This window comes from Podarcis melisellensis, assembly GCF_964234715.1.
Source record: "Podarcis melisellensis genome assembly, chromosome: 8".
In the NCBI taxonomy this organism is placed as follows: Eukaryota; Metazoa; Chordata; class Lepidosauria; order Squamata; family Lacertidae; genus Podarcis; species Podarcis melisellensis.
The window spans coordinates 86,755,572-86,777,685 of record NC_138540.1 but is presented as its reverse complement, the minus strand read 5'-3'; the positions used below and the strand labels follow the sequence as shown (position 1 = coordinate 86,777,685).

Below are 22,114 nucleotides of genomic sequence, written 5' to 3'. Positions count from 1 at the left end.
CGCCTCCCCATAGCCCAGAGGGGGCATCTCTTGGCCAGGGTCCTCCATGGAGCTGCTCTCTGGGTCTCTCTTCCTGCTCCTTTGCGTCTGTGGCGTCCTCCTCCTGGGCTTGGGATGGAAGGGCAAAGGCGGCAAAGGTCGTCTGCCCCCTGGACCCACTCCGCTCCCCATCCTGGGGAATTTTCTCCAACTAGACCTAAACAACATGCTCAAATCCCTGGAGAAGGTGAGTCTCCATTCGCCTCCCTGCTCTCCTCCTCCAGTGAAGCCCTGACAGTAGACCTAAACTCTCCCTCTGGGAAGACAGCCAAGCCTCCAAGTTTGGCCGGTGGGGATTGGAAGGGTGTAAGCAGCCCTGCAGTTGCATATAATAATAGTAATAATAATAATAAGTAACCAATGAAAGATTAAAAAGTAAAGATTAAAACATTAAAGATTAATCTTCGACATTTCTCAAATGAAAATAGGGACGTCCCATTCCATAATGATAATTTTTGCTATTTATACCCCACACTGGGTTGCACCAGCAACTCTGGGCAGCTTCCAACATACCATATTTTTTGCTCTATAAGACTCACTTTTCCCCTCCTAAAAAGTAAGGGGAAATGTGTGTGCGTCTTATGGAGCGAATGCAGGCTGCGCAGCTATCCCAGAAGCCAGAACAGCAAGAGGGATTGCTGCTTTCACTGCGCAGCGATCCCTCTTGCTGTTCTGGCTTCTGAGATTCAGAATATTTTTTTTCTTGTTTTCCTCCTCCAAAAACTAGGCGCGTCTTGTGGTCTGGTGCGTCTTATAGAGCGAAAAATACGATATATAAAACATAATAGAACATTAAAAAGCCTTGCCTATACAGGATTACCTTCAGACGGCTCGGGAGCTGGATGACTTCATACCCTCCAACATTTCTCCAACGAAAAGTGGGACATTCCAGGATCAAATCAGAAACTGGGACAGCTTCTCTAAATCAGGGATGTCCCTGAAAAATTGTAGGGTCTGCAGTTGGGGACTTATCTCTGTAGGAAAGCGAGGGCTGCTGGATCTGTCCAAAGGGGGTTCTCTAGCCCACCACAGAGGCCAGCCAGGTACCTTTGTGTCACCCACGGTCAGAGATGAAGACAATAGCCCTCCTCACAACATTTCTCCAGAACCTGATGATTCAAGTGTGTAGCTGAACTCACATGTGCACAGCCAGCACTCATGCATGTTCATATACACACTGCTGAGAGGTTTGGGATCTTTTGCTGGAGTTGTAACATGATCTATTTTTATGTGTATGTGTTAACCCTTAAGAACTTCTCACACCAAAGGAATATAGAAAGCTATTTTATTACACGAAATAGAAGTGTCACAATATGTATACCTGAAGGAGCATTCCCACCCACATCGTCCAGCCCTGGACACTCAGGTCCTGCTCCGAGGGCCTTCTGGAGGTTCCCTCCCTGCCAGAAGTGAGGTTACAGGGAACTAGGCAGAGGGCCTTCTTGGTGGTGGCGCCCGCCCTGTGGAACGCCCTCCCGGCGGATGTCAAGGAAATGAACAACTACAGGACTTTTAGAAGACATCTGAAGGCAGCCGTGTATCGGGAAGTTTTAAATGTTTGATGTCTTACTGTGTCAGGCTTCCTTCCCTCATGCCTCATGGCTTTCAAAATTAACCTTTATATCCTTCCATTTTGTATGTTTTCCAATTCTAATTACACTCATTACAAAATGACTCAAATGTTAAATAAATATAGAAAGGTAGAAAATTTCTCATTACAAATCTTCAGACAACCAAACCTGCTAGTGATGTTAATTGTTTACAATAATCTTTCAGCTATCGTATAAATTTAATCCAGTCCTTTTGGAATAATTGATCGTGCGGGTTTCGGATTTTTCTTTTCAGCTTCACCAGTTCTGCAAAGTCCACCATCTTCATCTGCCACTCCTCTTTCGTTGGTACTTGTTATCTCCCATTTTTGGGCTAAAAGAATTCTTGGCTACGATGCCCACACTCTTGATCGGAAGAGTGAAAGCTTCCCTATTTTTAAAAGCCTATAGAAACCCCCGGGGTGCTGGTGGCGCTGTGGGTTAAACCACAGAGCCTAGGACTTGTCGATCAGAAGGTCGGTGGTTCGAATCCCCGCGACGGGGTGAGCTCCCGTTGCTCGGTCCCTGCTCCTGCCAACCTAGCAGTTCGAAAGCACCTCAAAGTGCAAGTAGATCAATAGGTACTGCTCCGGCGGGAAGGTAAACAGCGTTTCCATGCGCTGCTCTGGTTCGCTAGAAGCGGCTTAGTCATGCTGGCCACGTGACCCGGAAGCTGTACGCCGGCTCCCTCGGCCAGTAAAGGGAGATGAAAAAGCCTATAGAAACGTTGGCCTGACAATTTTGCCATAAACCCACACTAGCAGTAGGGGCAGGGGAGGAAAATTTACCTGTCTTTAAAGCAAAGCAGAAGTGTGCTGAGTCCTGGAGAGCGCTGGGTTAAGTGCTGTCCTGTTAGAGTCAGAGGAGCTGGGGTCTTGGCTAATGCCTCCTCGTAAGGAAGGGAGGGGCATTGAGATGAGTGATTCCCGTCCCCTGTCATACACACACACCCAGCTCCATCCCATGGCCAGCTGAGTGAGAAGAGGACTGAAAACTGGCCTTATCTGCTTGCTTATCACTCTATGTGTGTTTTGCAAAGGGAGATATAGCGAGCAGTTAGCTGGACCTGGCTATCTCTTGGCTGTGCCACCATTATCTTGAAGTCATGCAATCTGGAGTTTAAACAGATTTTTACAAGCAGCTGAATGTTGACCATTTCAAGGTGTGAAGTTTTTTCCTGAGATGAGGCCGGTACCAGCTTCAGGAAGAAGAATCTCATGTCATATTTAAGTTACGTCCATCTTATACCCGTGCCATGATCTACAGAGATCAACCACATTGTAAGTTCATATTCACACACAGTTGTTCACAGTTAGACTGCCTCTCATACGTGCCAACTCCCTGAGGCCCACAAAATCCCCCATGAAGGGTCTGAGCACCCACAAATTTCGGTGCCAGGGCCATGCACCCCACAGTTTGGGGGCCAAGCTGCCACTCCTTCTGCCTCTCAACCTGGAGTTTCTCCATTAGTTGTTCCTGTCCCTGCCCCACTCACCATTGAGGTATGGAGGCTTGCCCTCAATTCCCAATCAGTCAGACTTTATTCCGTAGCAGGACAGAGTCCAAAGAGATAGGGGGAGCATTTCCATTACAGGCATGGCCGAACCTGGCCCTCCAGCTGTTTTGGGACTACAATTCCCATAATCCCTGACCACTGGTCCTGTTAGCTAGGGATGATGGGAGTTGTAGTCCCAAAACAGCTGGAAGGCCAAGTTCGGCCATGCCTGCATTAGGACAATAGGCAAATCTATGTCACCTGAGCCGTTTCTTCTCTAACCAAGCACCTTCTGACGCTTCTCCATCTCTCATTAAATCACAGACCATGAAATACAAATTACTCAACCCATGTTTCAGAACCCTCCTTGCACTTTTCACTTTAATAGTCTGTCTTGCGGTCACGGCACACTCTTGCACGGGTGACGTTGGCCTGACTAATGATGAGCTTAACAGTAATTCCACCTCACACATTAATGGGAGAGGGTCAGATATGGGAGAGATGTGTCAGTAAAGCCTGCTGGATCAGGCCAGTGTCCCATCTAGTCCAGTGTCCTCGTCTCACAGCGGTCAGTCAGATGCCCTAATGGGAAACCTGCGAGCAGGATCCAAGCACAAGAGGCGTCTCCCCTCCTGTGGATTCGAGCGACTAGGATTTGGAAGTCTTGCTGTCTCCAGCTGTGAAGACAGAGCAGAGCCATCCTGGCCAGAAGGCAACAAGAGCCCTCTCCTCCCTGAAGTTGTCTTTCAAAGCCATCCAATTTGGTGGCCATCACTTCCTCCTGTGGAAGCGAGTTCCATAGTTTAACTCTTTGCCCCAAATATGTCCTCCATCTGCCCTGAATCTTCCAGCTGGCCCTCCCCTCCCCAGGCCTCACTTCCCTCCTCACTGGGCTCCCTTCCTGTCCAGTTATTCCCCTCACCTGTCCACACCTGGGCCAACCTGAGGCTCTTCTCCCGGCAGCTGAGTGAGGTCTACGGCTCGGTCTTCACCGTCTACCTGGGGCAGCGGCGAGTCGTGGTCTTGAGCAGCTACAAGGTGGTGAAGGAGGCCCTGGTGGACCAGGCAGAGGACTTCAACGCGAGAGGGCAGCTGCCGTCCTTCTCCAAGGATTTCAATGAGCACGGTGAGAGGTCCATCCCTGTGGAGAAAGGGGGCTTGGGGCACAGCTCAGCTCATCTTTCTGTCACTCATCAGACATGGGTCTGATGGTAGAGTGCCAACCCGGTGCCCTCCATCTGGTTTGCACTACAATTCCAATCCGTGCCAGCTAGGGATGGGCCGATAGGACTCGAACCCATGGCTTCAAGTTACAAGAAAGTTGATTATGACTAAACATTAGGAAGGACTAACAGATGGGAAGAGCTGTTAGTGGAACAGTCTCCCCCCAGAGGTTGTGAACTCTCCTTCCTTGAAGAAGAAGAGTTTGGATTTGATATCCCACTTTATCACTACCCAAAGGAGTCTCAAAGCAGCTAACAATCTCCTTTCCCTTCCTCCCCTACAACAAACACTCTGTGAGGAGAGTGAGGCTGAGAGACTTCAGAGAAGTGTGACTGGCCCAGGGTCACCCAGCAGCTGCATGTGGAGGAGCGGGGAATCGAACCCGGTTCACCAGATTACGAGTCCACTGCTCTTAACCACCACACCACACTGGCTTTCAAACAGAGGTTGGATGTCCTGGATGTCCTTGAGATTCTTACATTACAGGGGGTTGGACCAGGTGAGCCTTCGGCTCCCTTCCAACTCTACAATTCTATGGTCTGTCAATTTTGGTTTCTATCAGTTTCTCATCTTCCCAACTCTTGATTTCGGTTTCCCACATATCCACAATGGTTTGCGAATTATTCTTCCAAATTTGAGTGCAAGATTCTCCTAACATGCACATTTTTCTTAACATGTACAACATTGCAAAGCAATTCCCCCAAAACAAAACGCATTTCACCCACCTTATTTCTGTGACTGCAAGTTGCCATAAGCTGCTTTTAACCCTGTGCTTTAATGTTGCAACCCCCAGCCCTACTCTGTGACCTTAGGGTAAAGGGCGGGTAATGAATGTTTAGATATGGGCATCTCTCTGTCTCTAGAGACAATGGAGTGTGCCTCTGGGGTGAAGGCAAACCATTGTGTTAGCAGCGCCAAAGTGACCTCTCCAGGGCAGAAGCCTGGGCAGGGTACATGGGAGTCCTGGGCTCCCCAGAGGACAAGACCCCTCTTGGTCCCACTGATGTGTCCCAAGGAAAGCACAGCAAGACGTTTGGCACCAGCTTGGCTGCATGAGTGGCCAGAAGGAGGCGTGCAAGGCATCATCCAATAAACCTTAGGGATTTGTGTAGGGTTTAATCCTTTGCCTTGACTTCTCCTGAAGATATCCCACAAGGCAGCACTGTTTTAGGACCAGAGTTTTCCTTCTCCTTGATAGGCTCCCTTCCCAGGTGGATGAGTCCCATCTGCCCCTCACTCTACAGCACATGCAGAAACCACCTTCTTGACCATTGGACTCACTCTTGGTCCTGTTTACTCAATCCGCTCAATTATTATGCATGCTTTATTTTTGCGGCACTTGACTTGGCGGAAGAACTGTGTTGCAAAATTCAGAGACGCATGGATTCGCAGCTGTGTTCCAGTTCTTGGCACATCTCGTAAATTCAAACAGAATTGACTTTTTCTCCCCCTCACCAGCCAACTGGGCCAGATGTTACTGGGAGAGATGCAAGTTCTCATCTCCCAAACAGCTGGAGGGCACCAGGTTGGCAAAGGCTGGTTTTACCCACCCTGGTTTTTTCTTGAGAGCAATGTACTTAGCAACATTCGACTGGCACATAAACAATACCCTTCACAACCACTGTTTATCTCAGCAGTAGGAAGACTAGGAGAAATTTATGCAGCAAACTGGAGGTCAGGAAATGGGAGGTTGTGGGAGATGTCTCTGGGAAACATAACACATGAATCGGCCAAGGTTTAAAAGGAGGAGTATCGAAGAGACAATCTGTCCCTGTCAAGGAAGAAGGGGGGATATGATAATAATAATAATAATAATAATAATAATAATAATAATAATAATAATAATAATAATAAGTTTTATTTATACCCCGCCCTCCCCAGCCGAAGCTGGGCTCAGGGCGGCTAACAACAATCAAAAATAGTTCAACATTCTAAAAACATTCATTATAAAATTAATTAAAATCAAATTAATGGCAACCATCAAGCAAAATTCTGTGCAGGTTGCCAGAGGAGGGGGTCAGGCTGCGCCCTGACCAAAGGCCTGGTGGAACAGCTCTGTCTTGCAGGCCCTGCGGAAAGATGTCAGGTCCCGCAGGGCCCTAGTCTGTTGTGACAGAGCGTTCCACCAGATTGGAGCCGTGGCCGAGAAAGCCCTGGCTCTAGTTGAGGCCAGCCTAACCTCTCTGTGGCCTGGGATCTTTAGGATGTTTTTATTTGCAGACCGTAAATTTCTCTGTGGGACATACCAGGAGATATACACAAAAATATTACAATAATCATAATATTGCTTGGCCAGGGGTGACCTTTTCCAACGGCGATCGGTGGAGGCAGCTTCGCAGGTTCAGCCTTACCACCTTGAGGAATTTCGGGATGGGGAGACGGTCCGTCGAGGAGCGGATCCAGGAGGAGGCTCGGTGCCTGGCAGAGGAGTTCCATAAGTTGCAAGGTAGGCCTCTGGAGAAATTCATAATTAAAGGATTGGTTGCCTCTAGAAGACTCTGTGGTGCTTGGTCCACAAGCGTAGCCAGAGACAGACCTTTCCTTCCCTCCTCCTGCCTTCTGTCTCTCCCCACTAGGGACGCCCTTTGACCCCACCGTCGTCATCAGCCGAGCCGTCTCCAACGTCATCTGTTCCATCGTATTTGGGAACAGGTTCCAGTACGACGATGAGAAATTCATCACCCTGAGTGAGCTGATCACAGAACGGTTCCGCGTGGCCAGCTTGCCCCCGTCTCAGGTGAGGGCGGACGGACTGCAACCCCACCCCCCCAATATATCTACCCTTTACTTATTATCATGGGGTTTCTTAAAGCAAAGAACTGAAAAGTTAAACGATAGAGTGTCACAGCATGGAAGGGCAAAAGAGCAAAGATACAGCCCAGTTCCAAAGCATTAATGCGTACAAAGCTTATATTTGCAAATAAAGACCATTTATTAGACACAGTATTCCCCTTTGAATTACATCATCACCATCATTACCGTATTTTACGCCCTATAGGACGCACCGTCCCATAAGGCGCACCTAGTTTTTTGGGGGGAAATAAAGGGGGGGAATTCTTTTTCCCCCAGGCGTGGGGCTGGGGCGGGGGAGGCCTGAGCTTCCCCCGACCCCAGTCCCCAAACAGGCAGCTCTCTGCAAGCCATGGGAGCCCAGCGCTGGCTCCCGCTGCTTGCGGAGAGGTCCGCGAAGCCTGGATGCGCTGAGCTCAGCACGCGCAGGCTTCTGCATGCAGGCAACTCTCCGCAAGCAGCGGGAGCGCTCCCGCTGCTTGCGGAGAGGTCCGCGAAGCCTGGAGAGCGAGATGGGTCGGTGCGCACCGACCCCTCTCGCTCTCCAGGCTTCAGCGAAAGCCTGCATTCGCCCCATAGGACGCACACACATTTCCCCTTCATTTTTGGAGGGGGGAAAGTGCGTCCTATAGGGCGAAAAATACGGTAATTTTTAATCCATCATTTTGAATTATAGCAATCTGAAAAATACATTGTTGTTGTTGTTTAGTCGTTTAGTCGTGTCCGACTCTTTGTGACCCCATGGACCAGAGCACGCCAGGCACTCCTGTCTTCCACTGCCTCTCACAGTTTGGTCAAAAAACACATATATGGCAACAAACAAGCCATAAGCAACAAAAGAAAACAAAAGCAATGGTTTGGCTTTTCTGTTAAGGTCACTTTAAGAAATTCAGCGTCTTTCCATAAGAGTTTGGAAGTTTGTTTCAATTAACATATTTTATCCAAATGGGTCCCTCTATAGAGTCCAATGTTTCTGAGGTGGTTTTCTAGCACGATATTCCTGGTGTATCAAGGAAATAAACAGAGGCCAAGATCCATCATTATGGACGCTCAAAGTTCTCTCTAGTCTTAAATGAGACAGACGTTTGCAAAGGCAGGCTGCACTGAGTGAGCACGTGCCTCAATTCTTGTATAAGAATTAAAATCATGCCATCTATCTGTCTGCCTATCTAGTCCTTCAAGCTCTGCCCTAGATATTTTCACTTATGGAATCTCCCTTCCAGGAGAGCAATTTGCCAAAGCCCTGAATACCAGAAATCCAGATTATTAGGTCAGGGTTCACAAACCTGTGGCAGGAAGGAGCGATTTGTTGCCTAGGGGGCTCAATTTGCCCCCCACCTGACCGGCTTATGCTAAGCAACCACAGCAATGGGCTGAATCCGTCTCTCCAGTTCATTGTGTAGAGTGTTCTCACTCGTGGGCCTTGCAGGGCAGAAGGCAGCACTGGAATTTCTGAAGTGAAGGGAGGCTTTTGGAAAGGAGAGCCCAAGGACCCATGAGCATGTGCAAAGAGTCAAGGGTCACTTTTCCAGGCAGGCATAAGCCTCAGTGTGGTGTAGTGGTTAAGAGCGATAGACTCGTAATCTGGGGAACTGGGTTTGCGTCTCCGTTCCTCCACATGCAGCTGCTGGGTGACCTTGGGCCGGTCACTCTTCTCTGAAGTCTCTCAGCCCCACTCACCTCACAGAGTGTTTGTCGTGTGGGAAGAAGGGAAAGGAGAATGTTAGCCGCTTTGAGACTCCTTCGGGTAGTGATAAAGCGGGATATCAAATCCAAACTCTTCTTCTTCTTCTCAGCATGTTCCTTTTTTGGGGAATCTGAGTTTGCAGGAGACACATACTAAGGTCAGCCAAATGTGGTAACGCCCTTCCATTGCTCCCCATCTTCTTCCCCCGCAGCTGTACAATATTTTCCCGGAGATCATGGAGAAGATCCCCGGATCCCACCACACAGGCAGCAAATGTTCCCAGGGGATCATCCGCTTCATAGAGGAGAGGATCAAGATGCAGCAGGCCTCGCTGGATCCCTCTGACCCCCAGAACTACATTGACTGCTTCTTAGTTAAGATGGATCAGGTAAGGAATGAACCTCCTCATCTCCATCATCTGCCCCCCCCTAAATCGTGTTGTCTTCAGGTTTCAGAGAATTGTGGAATTGGAAGGGACCCCAAGTGGCATCTAGTCTGAGCCCCCTTCAATGCAGACATCATAGCTGACCTCGATCTCTTGGCAGGAAAAGAATAACCCGGCTTCTGAATTTTGCATGGAGAATTTGATCGCGTCCAGCTTCAACTTGTTCTTCGCTGGGACGGAGACGATCGGCACCACCCTGAGATATGGATTCCTCACCATGCTGAAGTACCCCCAGATTCAAGGTGAGGGCAGAAGGAGGAAACCTATGAGAATCACCTGAACTTCTACAGCTACAGACCAGGCTGTTCCCAGGGTGTGTCCACTGTCGCATGCTGACAGCTTCTGGGAGCCACGGGTGAGAGAAGAGTGTTGGGTTGGGACCAGAGGCGGACAAAGTACCCCAGAAGGAGTAGGATGTGTCCCCAACCAGGTACTACCACTCGCCTATCACTCCATACGCCCAAAAGGAGGAAAAGCCTAGGGCATCTGGTATCTCCAAATGGTCTCCCATCCAAATGCTAACCAGGCCTGAGCCTGCTTAGCTTCCAAGCTCAGACACTGTTGGGTGTGTTCAGGGTAGTATGACTTTGATTGGCTGGCTAAGCCAAGTGAGGGTAGCCTATGGGTCTCAAACCCTCGGTGAGTTAGCAGCTTCCCCTGCAAGCGAAGGCAGGCTCTGGCAGCTGGAGCGGACGAGATCCAAAGTGGGTTCAACGGTCAAATAGGCAGTTTCTGCATGTGCTTTAGAGGGAACCAAGGGGCATTGAGGGGATGCGGGTGGCACTGTGGGTTAAAACCACAGAGTATAGGACTTGTCGATCAGAAGGTCGGTGGTTCGTATCCCTGTGACAGGGTGAGCTCCTGTTGCTCGGTCCCTGCTCCTGCCAACCTGGCAGTTCGAAAGCATGTCAAAGTGCAAGTAGATAAATAGTGGGAAGGTAAACGGCCTTTCCGTGCGCTGCTCTGGTTTGCCAGAAGCGGCTTATTCATGCTGGCCACATGACCCGGAAGCTGAACACCGGCTCCCTCAGCCAATAAAGCGAGATGAGCGCCGCAAACCCAGAGTCAGCCATGATTGGACCTAATGGTCAGGGGTCCCTTTACCTTTACCTTTAAGGGGCATTTAAATGACTTCCGAAGGGTGAGAGAATGGAATGCTTGCTGAAGAATGACAGCTTTTGATACTGGATAGTAGCTCACAGCCTACCTGAAGTTGGACATTCCTGCCCTACACAAATCAGGACTGAGGTCCCTAAGATGGTTGGATGGCACCTTGTATGCCACCTTCCTGCAACTCCTGCAGCCCAGCTGGTACCAAACGTCGTGCTCTGCTTTCCTTTGGACCACATCAGGAAGGCCGAAAGGGGGGTTTTGTCATCTGGGCAGCCCAGAACCTCCATACACACTGCCCAGGATGGCGCCCTGGGGAGGTCACTTTGGTGCTCCTAAAACAGCCGTTTGACTTCACCCCTGGTGGCACACTCCATTGTCTCTCAAGACAGTCAGATGCCAAGAACAGATCAAGCTGATGATGGAAGGCAACAGCCCAAACTTAAGTGCACTCTTCTCCATGGAGGGCTGTGTGGACCATGTACACCACCTTGATTTCTATGGAGAAAAATGTGATCTATGAATGCAGTAAGATAAAGAAACAGGCAATTTCCACCCTCAAGGGAAGCCCCAAATAGAAGTGACTGTAGTAGTCAAGATGTGAGATTAATGGGACATGTATTTCCGTCCTGGCGAGAGTAACATCATCTAGAAAAAGGTTACCGTATTTTTCGCTCTATAAGACGCAACAGACCACAAGACGCACCTAGTTTTTGGAGGAGGAAAACAAGGGAAAAAATCTTCTGAATCTCAGAAGCCAGAACAGCAAGAGGGATTGCTGCGCAGTGAAAGCAGCAATCCCTCTTGCTGTTCTGGCTTCTGGGATAGCTGCGCAGCCTGCATTCGCTCCATAAGACGCACACACATTTCCCCTTACTTTTTAGGAGGGAAAAAGTGAGTCTTATAGAGCATGCTCTGGTCCATGGGGTCACGAAGAGTCGGACACGACTAAACGACTAAACAACAATATAGAGCAAAAAATACGGTATACACACAGTTCCCAGATGAGAGGGACTTGTGCCCATGGCCCCTCCGTCTTGTCCTCCCTCCATCCCCAAAAATGTCCCAGTGAAAGGGTGTCAAGAGAGAAAGGCACGGTGCTATCCTGATTGTGAACAGGTGCTCAGTCATAGAATGATGGAATTGTACAGTTGTAAGGGACCCAAAAGGTCATCTTGCTGGGAAATGATATACAATGAGTTGAAAAAGATGTTTAAATATACATTTGTAAAGAAACCAGAAGCCTTTCTGCTAGGAATAACAGGAAGAGAGGTTAACAGAAGGGACTATAAACTTTTTCAGTATGCAATAACAGCGGCAAGAATATTAATGGCCCAAAAATGGAAACAAGAGGAACTACCGACCCTTGAAGAGTGGAGAATGAAACTTATGGATTACGCAGAATTGGACAAAATGACTGGGAAAATTAGATACCAAAAGGATCACAAGTTCATCGAGGACTGGGGAAAGTTTACGGATTATCTGAAAAACATATGTGATGAACAGACAACGTTAGTGGGTTTTAAAGAGGCTTTGTGATAGTTAAAGGTGTATTGTAAAAAAGAAATAAAGATGAAAGGATAATATTAATTGGCAATATAACATATTGAAAATGCGTAAAAATAGAAAATATGGAGGATTGGTGGAGGAGCTGGTGGAAGTACAAAAAACTGGAAATTTGAGAACATGGTTGTGTTGATCAACTTGTAAAAGAAAATTTAATAAAAACTTATTATAAAAAAACAAAACATAAAACAAAAGGTCATCTTGCTCAGCTCCCTGTGACACAGGAAGTGTTCTCTTTTCCCCAAGAAAAACTCCACGAGGAAATCGATCGAGTGATTGGGAGAGACCGGATCCCAGCCAGTGATGACAGGAACAAAATGCCCTATATGGAGGCTGTAGTGCACGAGATCCAGCGATTCAGCGATATCCTACCCATGAATCTTCCCCGCATGGCCAGGAAAGATATCCAGTTCAGGGGCTATGTCATCCCCAAGGTAAGATTCCCAGCAGGGGTGGAGGGATCAGGATCCAGCCTTTGGGCCCTCCATGCAACTGGTCTGAAACTCCTGGGTCAGGGCGGGGACAGGATTTGAGCTGAGTCCCTCCCATGTCACACATGGACTTGCCTTGGAAAGGCATTTATCCTCAGGAGTCAGTTCCCCACCTGTGAAATGGGTATATTTCTAAGCTCCCAGGAAGCTGCCTTATCTGTCTGCCAGGCTGCTTGTCCATCTGGACCTTTTTAATACTACTAAATGATGTAAAGTGCAGGGAAGATTTTGAAACAAAATCAACACTGGGTTTGTCTAGAGTTGGAACCCCAAAGGGTCACGGAGTTCAACCACCTGCAATGAATTAGTGGAATGAGGTCTGTGGGGGGCTAACTTTGAAGGTGACTAATCCAGAATGCGGTAGCTAGACTGGTGGCTGAGAAAGGCTGCCGGGAACATATAACACCAGGCCTAAAGGATCTTCACTGGCTCCCAGTACGTTTCCGAGCACAATTCAAAGTGTTGGTGTTGACCTTTAAAGCCCTAAACGGCCTCAAAGGCCCAGTATACCTGAAGGAGCATCTCCACTCCCATTGGTCTGCCCGGACGCTGAGATCCAGCACCGAGGGCTTTCTGGCGGTTCCCTCATTGTGAGAAGCAAAGCTACAGGGAACCAGGCAGAGGGCCTTCTGGTGGTTCCCTCACTGAAAGAAGTGAGGTTACAGGGAACCAGGCAGAGGGCCTTCTCGGTTGTGGCACCCACCCTGTGGAACACCCTCCCATCAGATGTGAAGGAAATAAATAACTACAGTGGTACCTCGGGTTAAGAACTTAATTCGTTCTGGAGGTACGTCATTAACCTGAAACTATTCTTTAATATATATATACATAATTTATTAATTTATTTGACATAATTATTACAAAATGTAAGCAAAATATTGCAAATACATACATACATATTTTAAATAAGGACACATTTATAAAAAAGAGGAAAAAGAAGAAGAAAAAATAGAGAGAGAAAAGAAGATATTCTACAAATATCTCAACATGAAAATATTAATAAAATTTCATTGATTGACCTGAAACTGTTCTTAACCTGAGGTACCACTTTAGCTAATGGGGCCTCCCGCTGCCGCCACACCACCGGAGCACGATTTCTGTTCTCATCCTGAAGCAAAGTTCTTAACCCAAGGTACTATTTCTGGGTTAGTGGAAGTCTGTAACCTGAAGCGTCTGTAACCCGAGGTACCACTGTATATGATTCTCCCAGGGGACCTACATCTATCCTTTGCTGAGCAGCGTTCACTATGACTCAGAGGAGCACTCCAACCCTCAAGAGTTTGACCCAGGGAGATTCTTGGATAGCCAAGGCTGCTTCAAGAAGGTGGAGGCCTTCATGCCTTTCTCAGCAGGTACGTGGGGGGGGGAGGGGGGTCCTTCCCTTCCAATGGGAGGGGAGTGGGGAGTGGGGTTGGTGGGTGGTCTCCTATGAGATTCATTTCCAGGCGGTCCTTCTCAGGAGGGTCAGAGAAAGGAACCTCTGTTCTGGTCCTACTTGTCTTGGCTTCTCGCAGGCATCTGGGGGCCACTGGGAGAACAGGGTGCAGGGCTGGGGGCCTGATCCTGCAGGGCTCCCCTGCATTATACCTGCCAAGGACAGCGTGGGAGACGGGCTGGGTTGACCACTTATCAACCTGTTAGAATCATAGAATAGAATCATAGAATCATAGAGTTGGAAGAGACCACAAGGGCCATCGAGTCCAACCCCCTGCCAAGCAGGAAACACCATCAGAGCACTCCTGACATATGGTTGTCAAGCCTCTGCTTCAAGACCTCCAAAGAAGGAGACTCCACCACACTCCTTGGCAGCAAATTCCACTGTCGAACAGCTCTTACTGTCAGGAAGTTCTTCCTAATGTTTAGGTGGAATCTTCTTTCTTGTAGTTTGGATCCATTGCTCCGTGTCCGCTTCTCTGGAGCAGCAGAAAACAACCTTTCTCCCTCCTCTATGTGACATCCTTTGATATATTTGAACATGGCTATCATATCACCCCTTAACCTCCTCTTCTCCAGGCTAAACATGCCCAGCTCCCTTAGCCGTTCCTCATAAGGCATCGTTTCCAGGCCTTTGACCATTTTGGTTGCCCTCCTCTGGACACGTTCCAGTTTGTCAGTGTCCTTCTTGAACTGTGGTGCCCAGAACTGGACACAGTACTCCAGGTGAGGTCTGACCAGAGCAGAATACAGTGGCACTATTACTTCCCTTGATCTAGATGCTATACTCCTATTGATGCAGCCCAGAATTGCATTGGCTTTTTTAGCTGCCGCGTCACACTGTTGGCTCACGTCAAGTTTGTGGTCAACCAAGACTCCTAGATCCTTTTCACATGTACTGCTCTCAGGCCAGGTGTCACCCATCTTGTATTTGTGCCTCTCATTTTTTTTGCCCAAGAGCAATACTTTACATTTCTCCCTGTTAAAATTCATCTTGTTTGTTTTGGCCCAGTTCTCTAATCTGTCAAGGTCATTTTGAAACTTGTTTCTAAAGAAAATTCCTAAAGCACCCCAAGAATGAGGCAGAAGAACGGAAACTTCTTTCACGGGGGAATAAATTCGAGGGTGGGTTTTGTCAGAGGGCTCCTTCCACCTGCCCGACAGATTTTGCGTTTCTCTCTTGGCAGGGAAGCGTATCTGCATGGGCGAAGGGTTGACCCGCATGGAGCTGTTCCTCTTCTTCACCACTATCCTGCAGGCCTTCACCCTCCAGTCCCCTGTGCCCCCCAGCCAGATCAGTCTCGCACCGGCGGCCGTGGGCCTTGGGAAGGTGCCCCCCAAATACCAGCTGTCAGCGTCCTGGCGCCAACACTGATCTCTCCCTTCCTGTGTTGCGGCGCAAGAAGATCTCCGTTTCTCTCTCAGTACCTCTGCACTCCTGAGAGATTGGCCGTAAAGTAGGCAAGTCCTCTCTTTGAAGGACTGTCGGTGCAAGGAGGAGGAGGAAGAACCCAACTCGCCTGGTGGACTTGAACTGTTTTGCAAAAATGTGCTTCTTAGGCAATTGTGCACACGAAAAAGGCAATGTTAGGAGAAATTTGCAATAAATGGTTGATGAATTTCAGAAAACTGATATGGAGGGCACAGGTTGTGGAAGACTGGATTGGGAATTTGATTTTCCTTTTAAAAAATTAATTTTATAATGTACATAAAGCAGAGAGAACAGTTATAACAGGAGATGGGAATGAAAAGATGAAAAACAAAACTTTAAGAGAGGCACATGGGTCGGCATAATAAAGTCCAAGCAAAAAAGACTGACTTACAAGGCTAGTTCCAGATCTGCCGGGCTGGGGAGAAGGGTTATCTTGAGAAAGAGGCTTCCTTTCTAGTATGACAACAACAACAACAACAACAACAACAACAACAACAACAAAGCCATTTCCAACCTGGGAGGAGAGGGGGTTGCGGGCAGAAATCCCTCCCACATCACACACACGGGGGCTGGCCCTTGCCCCCGCGTGATCAGGGAATTCCCGGGCATGTCGGCAACCCGGCCCGCCAATCAGCGGACCGGGGAGGCGTGGCCTAGCCTATTTAAGGCCAGGCACGCCCGGGGATAGCCCTCTTTGCCCCTTTCCAGCCGAGCGGTTTTCCCATCCCACTCACCCTTTAGGTTTAGCTAGCTTTGACCTGGCTATGGACTTCGGTTGGTCGCCGCAAGGGGCCTGGTAGGAATTTTTCCAATTCGGGGCACTTCGAGCCTTTTGGTTTTTTCGCCTAACTCGTAGCAAACGTCACAACTTCATTGGTATTGGCGGTTAGGCATTGGCAGGGGTCTATTGTTATGCAAATGAAGGGGGAAGGAAGCGCCATCACCTTTCCCCAATGAAAAGGGTAGTCCGGTAGAGGACTCCGGGGGGTGTTGCCTTGTCCGAAACCTAGGGAGGTAAGGGCCTCCAGCACGCCCCAGAGCGGTGACACCCATGGGATCCTAGTTGGCGTACTCCAACAGGACTCCCACGGCTTGTGGACAACCCTTCCCGGTCCCCATGCCGGGTAATCGATAGGAGCCAATGCCTAAGGCCAATACCTTCCAATTCTGTAATCAATAAAGTTGTGGCCTTTTTATGCCCATTAACCTTAAATACTTTGTCCAGTGTCTTCATTTCACATGGGGGAGGGGACTTGCCACGCAACAACAACAACAACAACAACAACTTATTATTTGTACCCTGCCCATCTGGTTGCGTTTCCCCAGCCACTCTGGCTTCCAACAAAGATAAAAAATACATTAAAATGTCACACATTAAAAACTTCCCTGAACAGGGCTGCCTTCAGTATATGCAATAAAGGAATGCCAAGTCATATGCCTTGTCAAAACTCTCAAATGATTCACAGCTTTCTTCATTATCGCTATATTCCACAGTGAGCGTTGCCAAGCACCCAGTGTAAGATTTTGTAAAGACTATTTGGTCATGAGTTTGACCAAACTGCGGGAGGCAGTGGAAGACAGGAGTGCCTGGCGTGCTCTGGTCCAGGGGGTCACGAAGAGTCAGACGCAACTAAATGACTAAACAACATTTGAGCTGCCAAGATCATACATAAGACCAATTCCTTTGGCCATGTATCTGCATTGGTACCATCAAAAATATATTTTTTTAAAAATATATATTTTTATTCATTTTCCAATACAAATTTATAAAATCACATCAAAATTTATCACACAAATCTTCTTCTATTTTTGGACTTCCCTCAGTTTCCCTGCCAATCTTCCGTTTTGATTTTTTTCTTTAGGTACCATCAAAAATATTCATGTTTTGAAGACAAGTTGCACAAGAAATTTCAGAGATTGTAGGCACACCAGTGAATCTTGATGTCTGTTTCTGTTTATCATAAATATTCAAAGCTTGCACTGCAGAACTAGTTTGTAAAACTCTTTTTCTAGATTTGTTGGCTGTGGATAGGTTGACCATTGCTCAAGTATGGAGAAATAGGCCAGACTTTCCCCTTCACATTCGCTTTCAGAAGGCTCTATGTATCACAATTTCAGATATGTTTATTCCTTTGAGGCACTGCCCAGCCAATGACCTATGCTGCCATGTATATTTCTGACATATTTTAAGAAACAAACTCAGGCTTGGCAGGTTCCTACCAAATCTGGCACTGATTATAACCTGATATCCACTATTACTAGCCATCTCTGGTCCTGTGAGATGAATAATCTTATTTTCTAGTCTGATCTCAGATTGTACCTCCTCATGTTTTAATGTTGTATCCAAACATGGATCTATAACAGCAAGTCACAAGATGACTATTTTTGTTTTGTTTTCTTTTAAAGCACAGCATGTGACTTTTGGGCAGTGTGCAGGACTGGCAGAAATTCCGGCAGGCCCCGTCTGGGCCTCTTTTCCCAATGACCCTCCATCTGACTTGGCTTCCCCCAGCCCCTTGGCAGCCAGAAGAGCAGCTGGGCTCTGCTCCCTGGTGAGGCTGGTCAAAGATTGACGGAGATGGACCCCGGTTGACATCTATTGATTCTTTCCCCCGAAACGACCTTTAAGCTGGAAGATTAGCCATCCATAAATTGCACAAGGCATTGTAGATTCAAGGGCTCAGTTGCTTGGCAAATAAAACTCATAGAATCATAGAACGGTTGAGTTGGAAGCAGTTAAAAAGCACACCAGTGCATGTAGATAAATAGGTACCGCTCCAGCGGGAAGGTAAATGGCATTTCCGTGCGCTGCTCTGGTTCGCCAGAAGCGGCTTAGTCATGCTGGCCACATGGCCCAGAAGCTGTACACCGGCTCCCTCGGCCAATAAAGTGAGATGAGCGCCGCAGCCCCAGAGACAGCCATGACTGGACCTAATGGTCAGGGGCCCCTTTACCTTTAATCATCCAGCTTAAAGGTTCTTTTGGGGGAAAGAATCAATACATGTCAGCCGGGGTCCATCTCCGTCAATCTTTGACCAGCCCTCGCCTTCAGATGGTGGGTCATTGGGAAAAGAGGCCCAGACGGGGCCTGCCAGGACTTCAACCAGTCCTTTTTTGAATATTTATTGAATTTTATAACAATTATTGATACAAATCTCATTCATCGTGTTATTTACAATTATTCTTCCTCCCCTGCTCTGGACTTCCCTCAACTCCCCCTCTGCTGAGTTATTTAGTTTTATTTATTGTATCCTGCTTTTCCTACGCAGAAATAAAATCCCTTATCAGTTCTCTGAAATATCTGTTGCTCAAAAGAAGTTGTGAAAGTTTATTGAAATCCTGCCAAAGAATCCAGTCCATTCTGTTGTTTCTGCAAATAAACTGTAAATGGTACCCGGGCTCTTTGGAAGTCCTTTTTGTCCTTCGCTCTTAGTTTGTCTGTTAGCTTAGCCAATTTTGCATAGTTCATCAGCTTTTCTTGCCATTGTTCCTTTGATGGTATTTCTTCCATCTTCCAATATTGTGCAATAAAGATTCTTGCCGCTGTTGTAGCATACATAAATAATGTTCTGCCAGTCCTGCGCCCTGCCCAAGGGTCCAAGGAGTTCCAAGGTCCGAGCAGGAGGCAGTCGAAGCCAAGACGCCAGGCCACGATGCCAGAGGCAGCCAGAAAACAAGGAGTAAACAGAAGTCTCTTTGGCCCTCTGTCATACTGACCAGCTTTTGAAAACCCAAAGCAGGGAGATTTGAACTCCTGCCCACATATTGAATTCTTGTTCCTGACTATCCTGACTCCCTGGACCACAGTACAGTGGTACCTCAGGTTACAGATGCTTCAGGTTACGGACGGTTCAGGTTACAGACTTCCACTAACCCAGAAATAGTACCTCGGGTTAAGAACTTTGCTTCAGGATGAGAACAGAAATCGCTCGGCGGCAGCAGGAGGCCCCATTAGCTAAAGTGGTGCTTCAGGTTAAGAACAGTTTCAGGTTAAGAACAGACCTCCGGAACGAATTAAGTTCTTAAACCGAGGTGCCACTATATCATTAAAGCCCATCCCAAAGATTGATCCACGGGCATTGAAGACAAATTCCTACATTTACAAAGAGGGCTGTCATCAATGGTTGTTGGCAACAATGGCTAAGCTCTTCCACTCAAATCCTGATTGTGGGTTTCCCATAATGGGCATCTGGTTGGCCACTGTGAGAACAGGATGCCGGACTGAATGAAAAACCTTTGGCCTGATCCAACAGGCAGGCTCTTCTTTTTTAAAAAAAATATTTATTAAAGATTTTTTCAATACAATAGACAAAACACACAAAATAACATATAATTTTATAATAACCATATTTTCTTCACTTCTATGGACTTCCTCCGCCTCTTGTTCCTGCGTTCCAAATTTCCCAGACTTTACCCAGCAATTTATTACCTTGTATCAATTCTTAAATTAATATTTTACAATATTATGTCCCTAATTTCAGATAATTTTACCCAAATCTTAAGAGCTTAACTTTAGCTTAATATTTATCCAAAATTTATCTTATCAAGTTTTTCCATTTATCTTCATACTCCTTTTAACTAGTTTAATGGTGCCATATTGTTATTAATCTTACATCCTTCTTAACATTCATACAATTTACAATACTTTTGTAAATAGTCCTTAAATTTCTTCCAGTCCTCCTCCACGCCCTCTTCTCCCAGGTCTCGGATTCTGCCAGTCATTTCTGCTACAGGCAGGCTCTTCTTCTGGCACCTCCAGGTCCCGAGGCAGTTTGTCTAGAGTCCTAGATTCTTAGAAGTATTTGGCCACTGCGGAAACAGGATGCTGGCCTTAGATGGACCATTGGCTTGATCCAGCAATCCCGTCTAATAATAATAATACAGTGGTACCTCGGGTTAAGTACTTAATTCGTTCCACAGGTCTGTTCTTAACCTGAAACTGTTCTTAACCTGAAGCACCACTTTAGCTAATGGGGCCTCCCGCTGCTGCTGTGCCGCCAGAGCACGATTTCTGTTCTCATCCTGAAGCAAAGTTCTTAACCTGGGTTAGCGGAGTGTGTAACCTGAAGCGTATGTAACCTGAAGCATATGTAACCCGAGGTACCACTGTAATTATTATTATTTTCATTATTATTATTAATCATTTATACCCCGCCCTTGCCAGCCAAGCCGGGCTCAGGGCGGCTATCACCAAGTATGTTGTTGTTGTTTAGTTGTTTAGTTGTGTCCGCCTCTTCGTGACCCCCTGGACCAGAGCACGCCAGGCACTCCTGTCTTCCACAGCCTCCCGCAATTTGGTCAAACTCATGCTGGTATCTTTGAGAACACTGTCCAACCATCTCGTCCTCTGTCGTCCCCTTCTCCTTCTGCCCTCCATCTTTCCCAACATCAGGGTCTTTTCCAGGGAGTCTTCTCTTCTCATGAGGCGGCCAAAGTATTGGAGTCTCAGCTTCAGGATCTGTCCTTCCAGTGAGCACTCAGGGCTGATTTCCTTCAGAATGGAGAGGTTTAATCTTCTCGCAGTCCATGGGACTCTCAAGAGTCTCCTCCAGCACCAGAATTCAAAAGCATCAATTCTTCGGCCATCAGCCGTCTTTATGGTCCAGCTCTGACTTCCATACATCACTACTGGGAAAACCATAGCTTTTACTAGTGTGACGCAGCAGCTAAAAAAGCCAATGCAATTCTGGGCTGCATCAATAGGAGTATAGCATCTAGATGAAGGGAAGTAATAGTGCCACTGTATTCTGCTCTGGTCAGACCTCACCTGGAGTACTGTGTCCAGTTCTGGGCACCACAGTTCAAGAAGGACACTGACAAACTGGAACGTGTCCAGAGGAGGGCAACCAAAATGGTCAAAGGCCTGGAAACGATGCCTTATGAGGAACGGCTAAGGGAGCTGGGCATGTTTAGCCTGGAGAAGAGGAGGTTAAGGGGTGATATGATAGCCATGTTCAAATATATAAAAGGATGTCACATAGAGGAGGGAGAAAGGTTGTTTTCTGCTGCTCCAGAGAAGCGGACACGGAGCAATGGATCCAAACTACAAGAAAGAAGATTCCACCTAAACATTAGGAAGAACTTCCTGACAGTAAGAGCTGTTCGACAGTGGAATTTGCTGCCCAGGAGTGTGGAGGAGTCTCGTTCTTTGGAGGTCTTTAAGCAGAGGCTTGACAACCATATGTCAGGAGTGCTCTGATGGTGTTTCCTGCTTGGCAGGGGGTTGGACTCAATGGCCCTTGTGGTCTCTTCCAACTCTATGACTCTATGACTCTATGACTTCTATGACTTCTACTATATGGACCTTTGTTGGCAAGATGATGTCTCTACTTTTTAAGATGCTGTCTAGGTTTGTCATTGCTTTTCTCCCAAGAAGCAGGCGTCTTTTAATTTCATGGCTGCTATCACCATCTGCAGTGATCATGGAGCCCAAGAAAGTATCACCAAGTATAAAACAATTGATTAAAATGTAACTTAAAAACAAGATTAAAGTACAACATTAAAATGCAGCATCTTATGTTCTTAGGTATGAAAATGCAGCATTTCGTAAGAAATAAGAGGTTGGATCTCGTTACCATTGTATATATGCTGTTTCTCAAGCCACTGAACGCACAGCAAAATGGGCCTGCATCTGGTCTTCATTGAGGGCTAAGCAGAACCAGCTTGTTTTCATCCCGCGTCTCTGCCAGAAAGATTCCTCCAACGGCAAACATGAGGTTAGCAAATGACAGCTGAGGGCAGGCATTGTTTGCCAAGGGGAGCTTGTTCCAGCCAGTTAGAAGCTGGTCTCTCGGGCATCTATATAACATCCC

At 47.3% G+C, this 22,114-nt stretch overlaps 1 protein-coding gene across 1 annotated transcript; it reads left to right on the top strand.

Annotated features, from left to right (window-relative positions):
- The first annotated feature begins 35 nt into the window (after positions 1 to 35).
- On the top strand, positions 36 to 15,797 carry LOC309376042 (cytochrome P450 2F3-like). The gene is made up of 9 exons (XM_081922196.1): positions 36 to 226; positions 4,087 to 4,249; positions 6,644 to 6,793; positions 6,924 to 7,084; positions 9,036 to 9,212; positions 9,370 to 9,511; positions 12,192 to 12,379; positions 13,647 to 13,788; positions 15,058 to 15,797. Exons 1-9 carry the CDS (start codon positions 47 to 49, stop codon positions 15,243 to 15,245), a joined length of 1,491 nt encoding a protein of 496 aa, XP_081778322.1. The 5' UTR covers positions 36 to 46; the 3' UTR covers positions 15,246 to 15,797.
- Positions 15,798 to 22,114: the final 6,317 nt, after the last annotated feature.

What these genes read in the sequence shown, in the direction of transcription:
- LOC309376042 (XM_081922196.1), top strand. Translation starts at nt 47, where the DNA reads ATGGAGCTGCTCTCTGGGTCTCTCTTCCTGCTCCTTTGCGTCTGTGGC. An exon ending in TGCTCAAATCCCTGGAGAAG is followed by an intron (nt 227 to 4,086) that starts GTGAGTCTCCAT and finishes TTCTCCCGGCAG; the next exon opens with CTGAGTGAGGTCTACGGCTC. An exon ending in GGGGCTATGTCATCCCCAAG is followed by an intron (nt 12,380 to 13,646) that starts GTAAGATTCCCA and finishes TGATTCTCCCAG; the next exon opens with GGGACCTACATCTATCCTTT.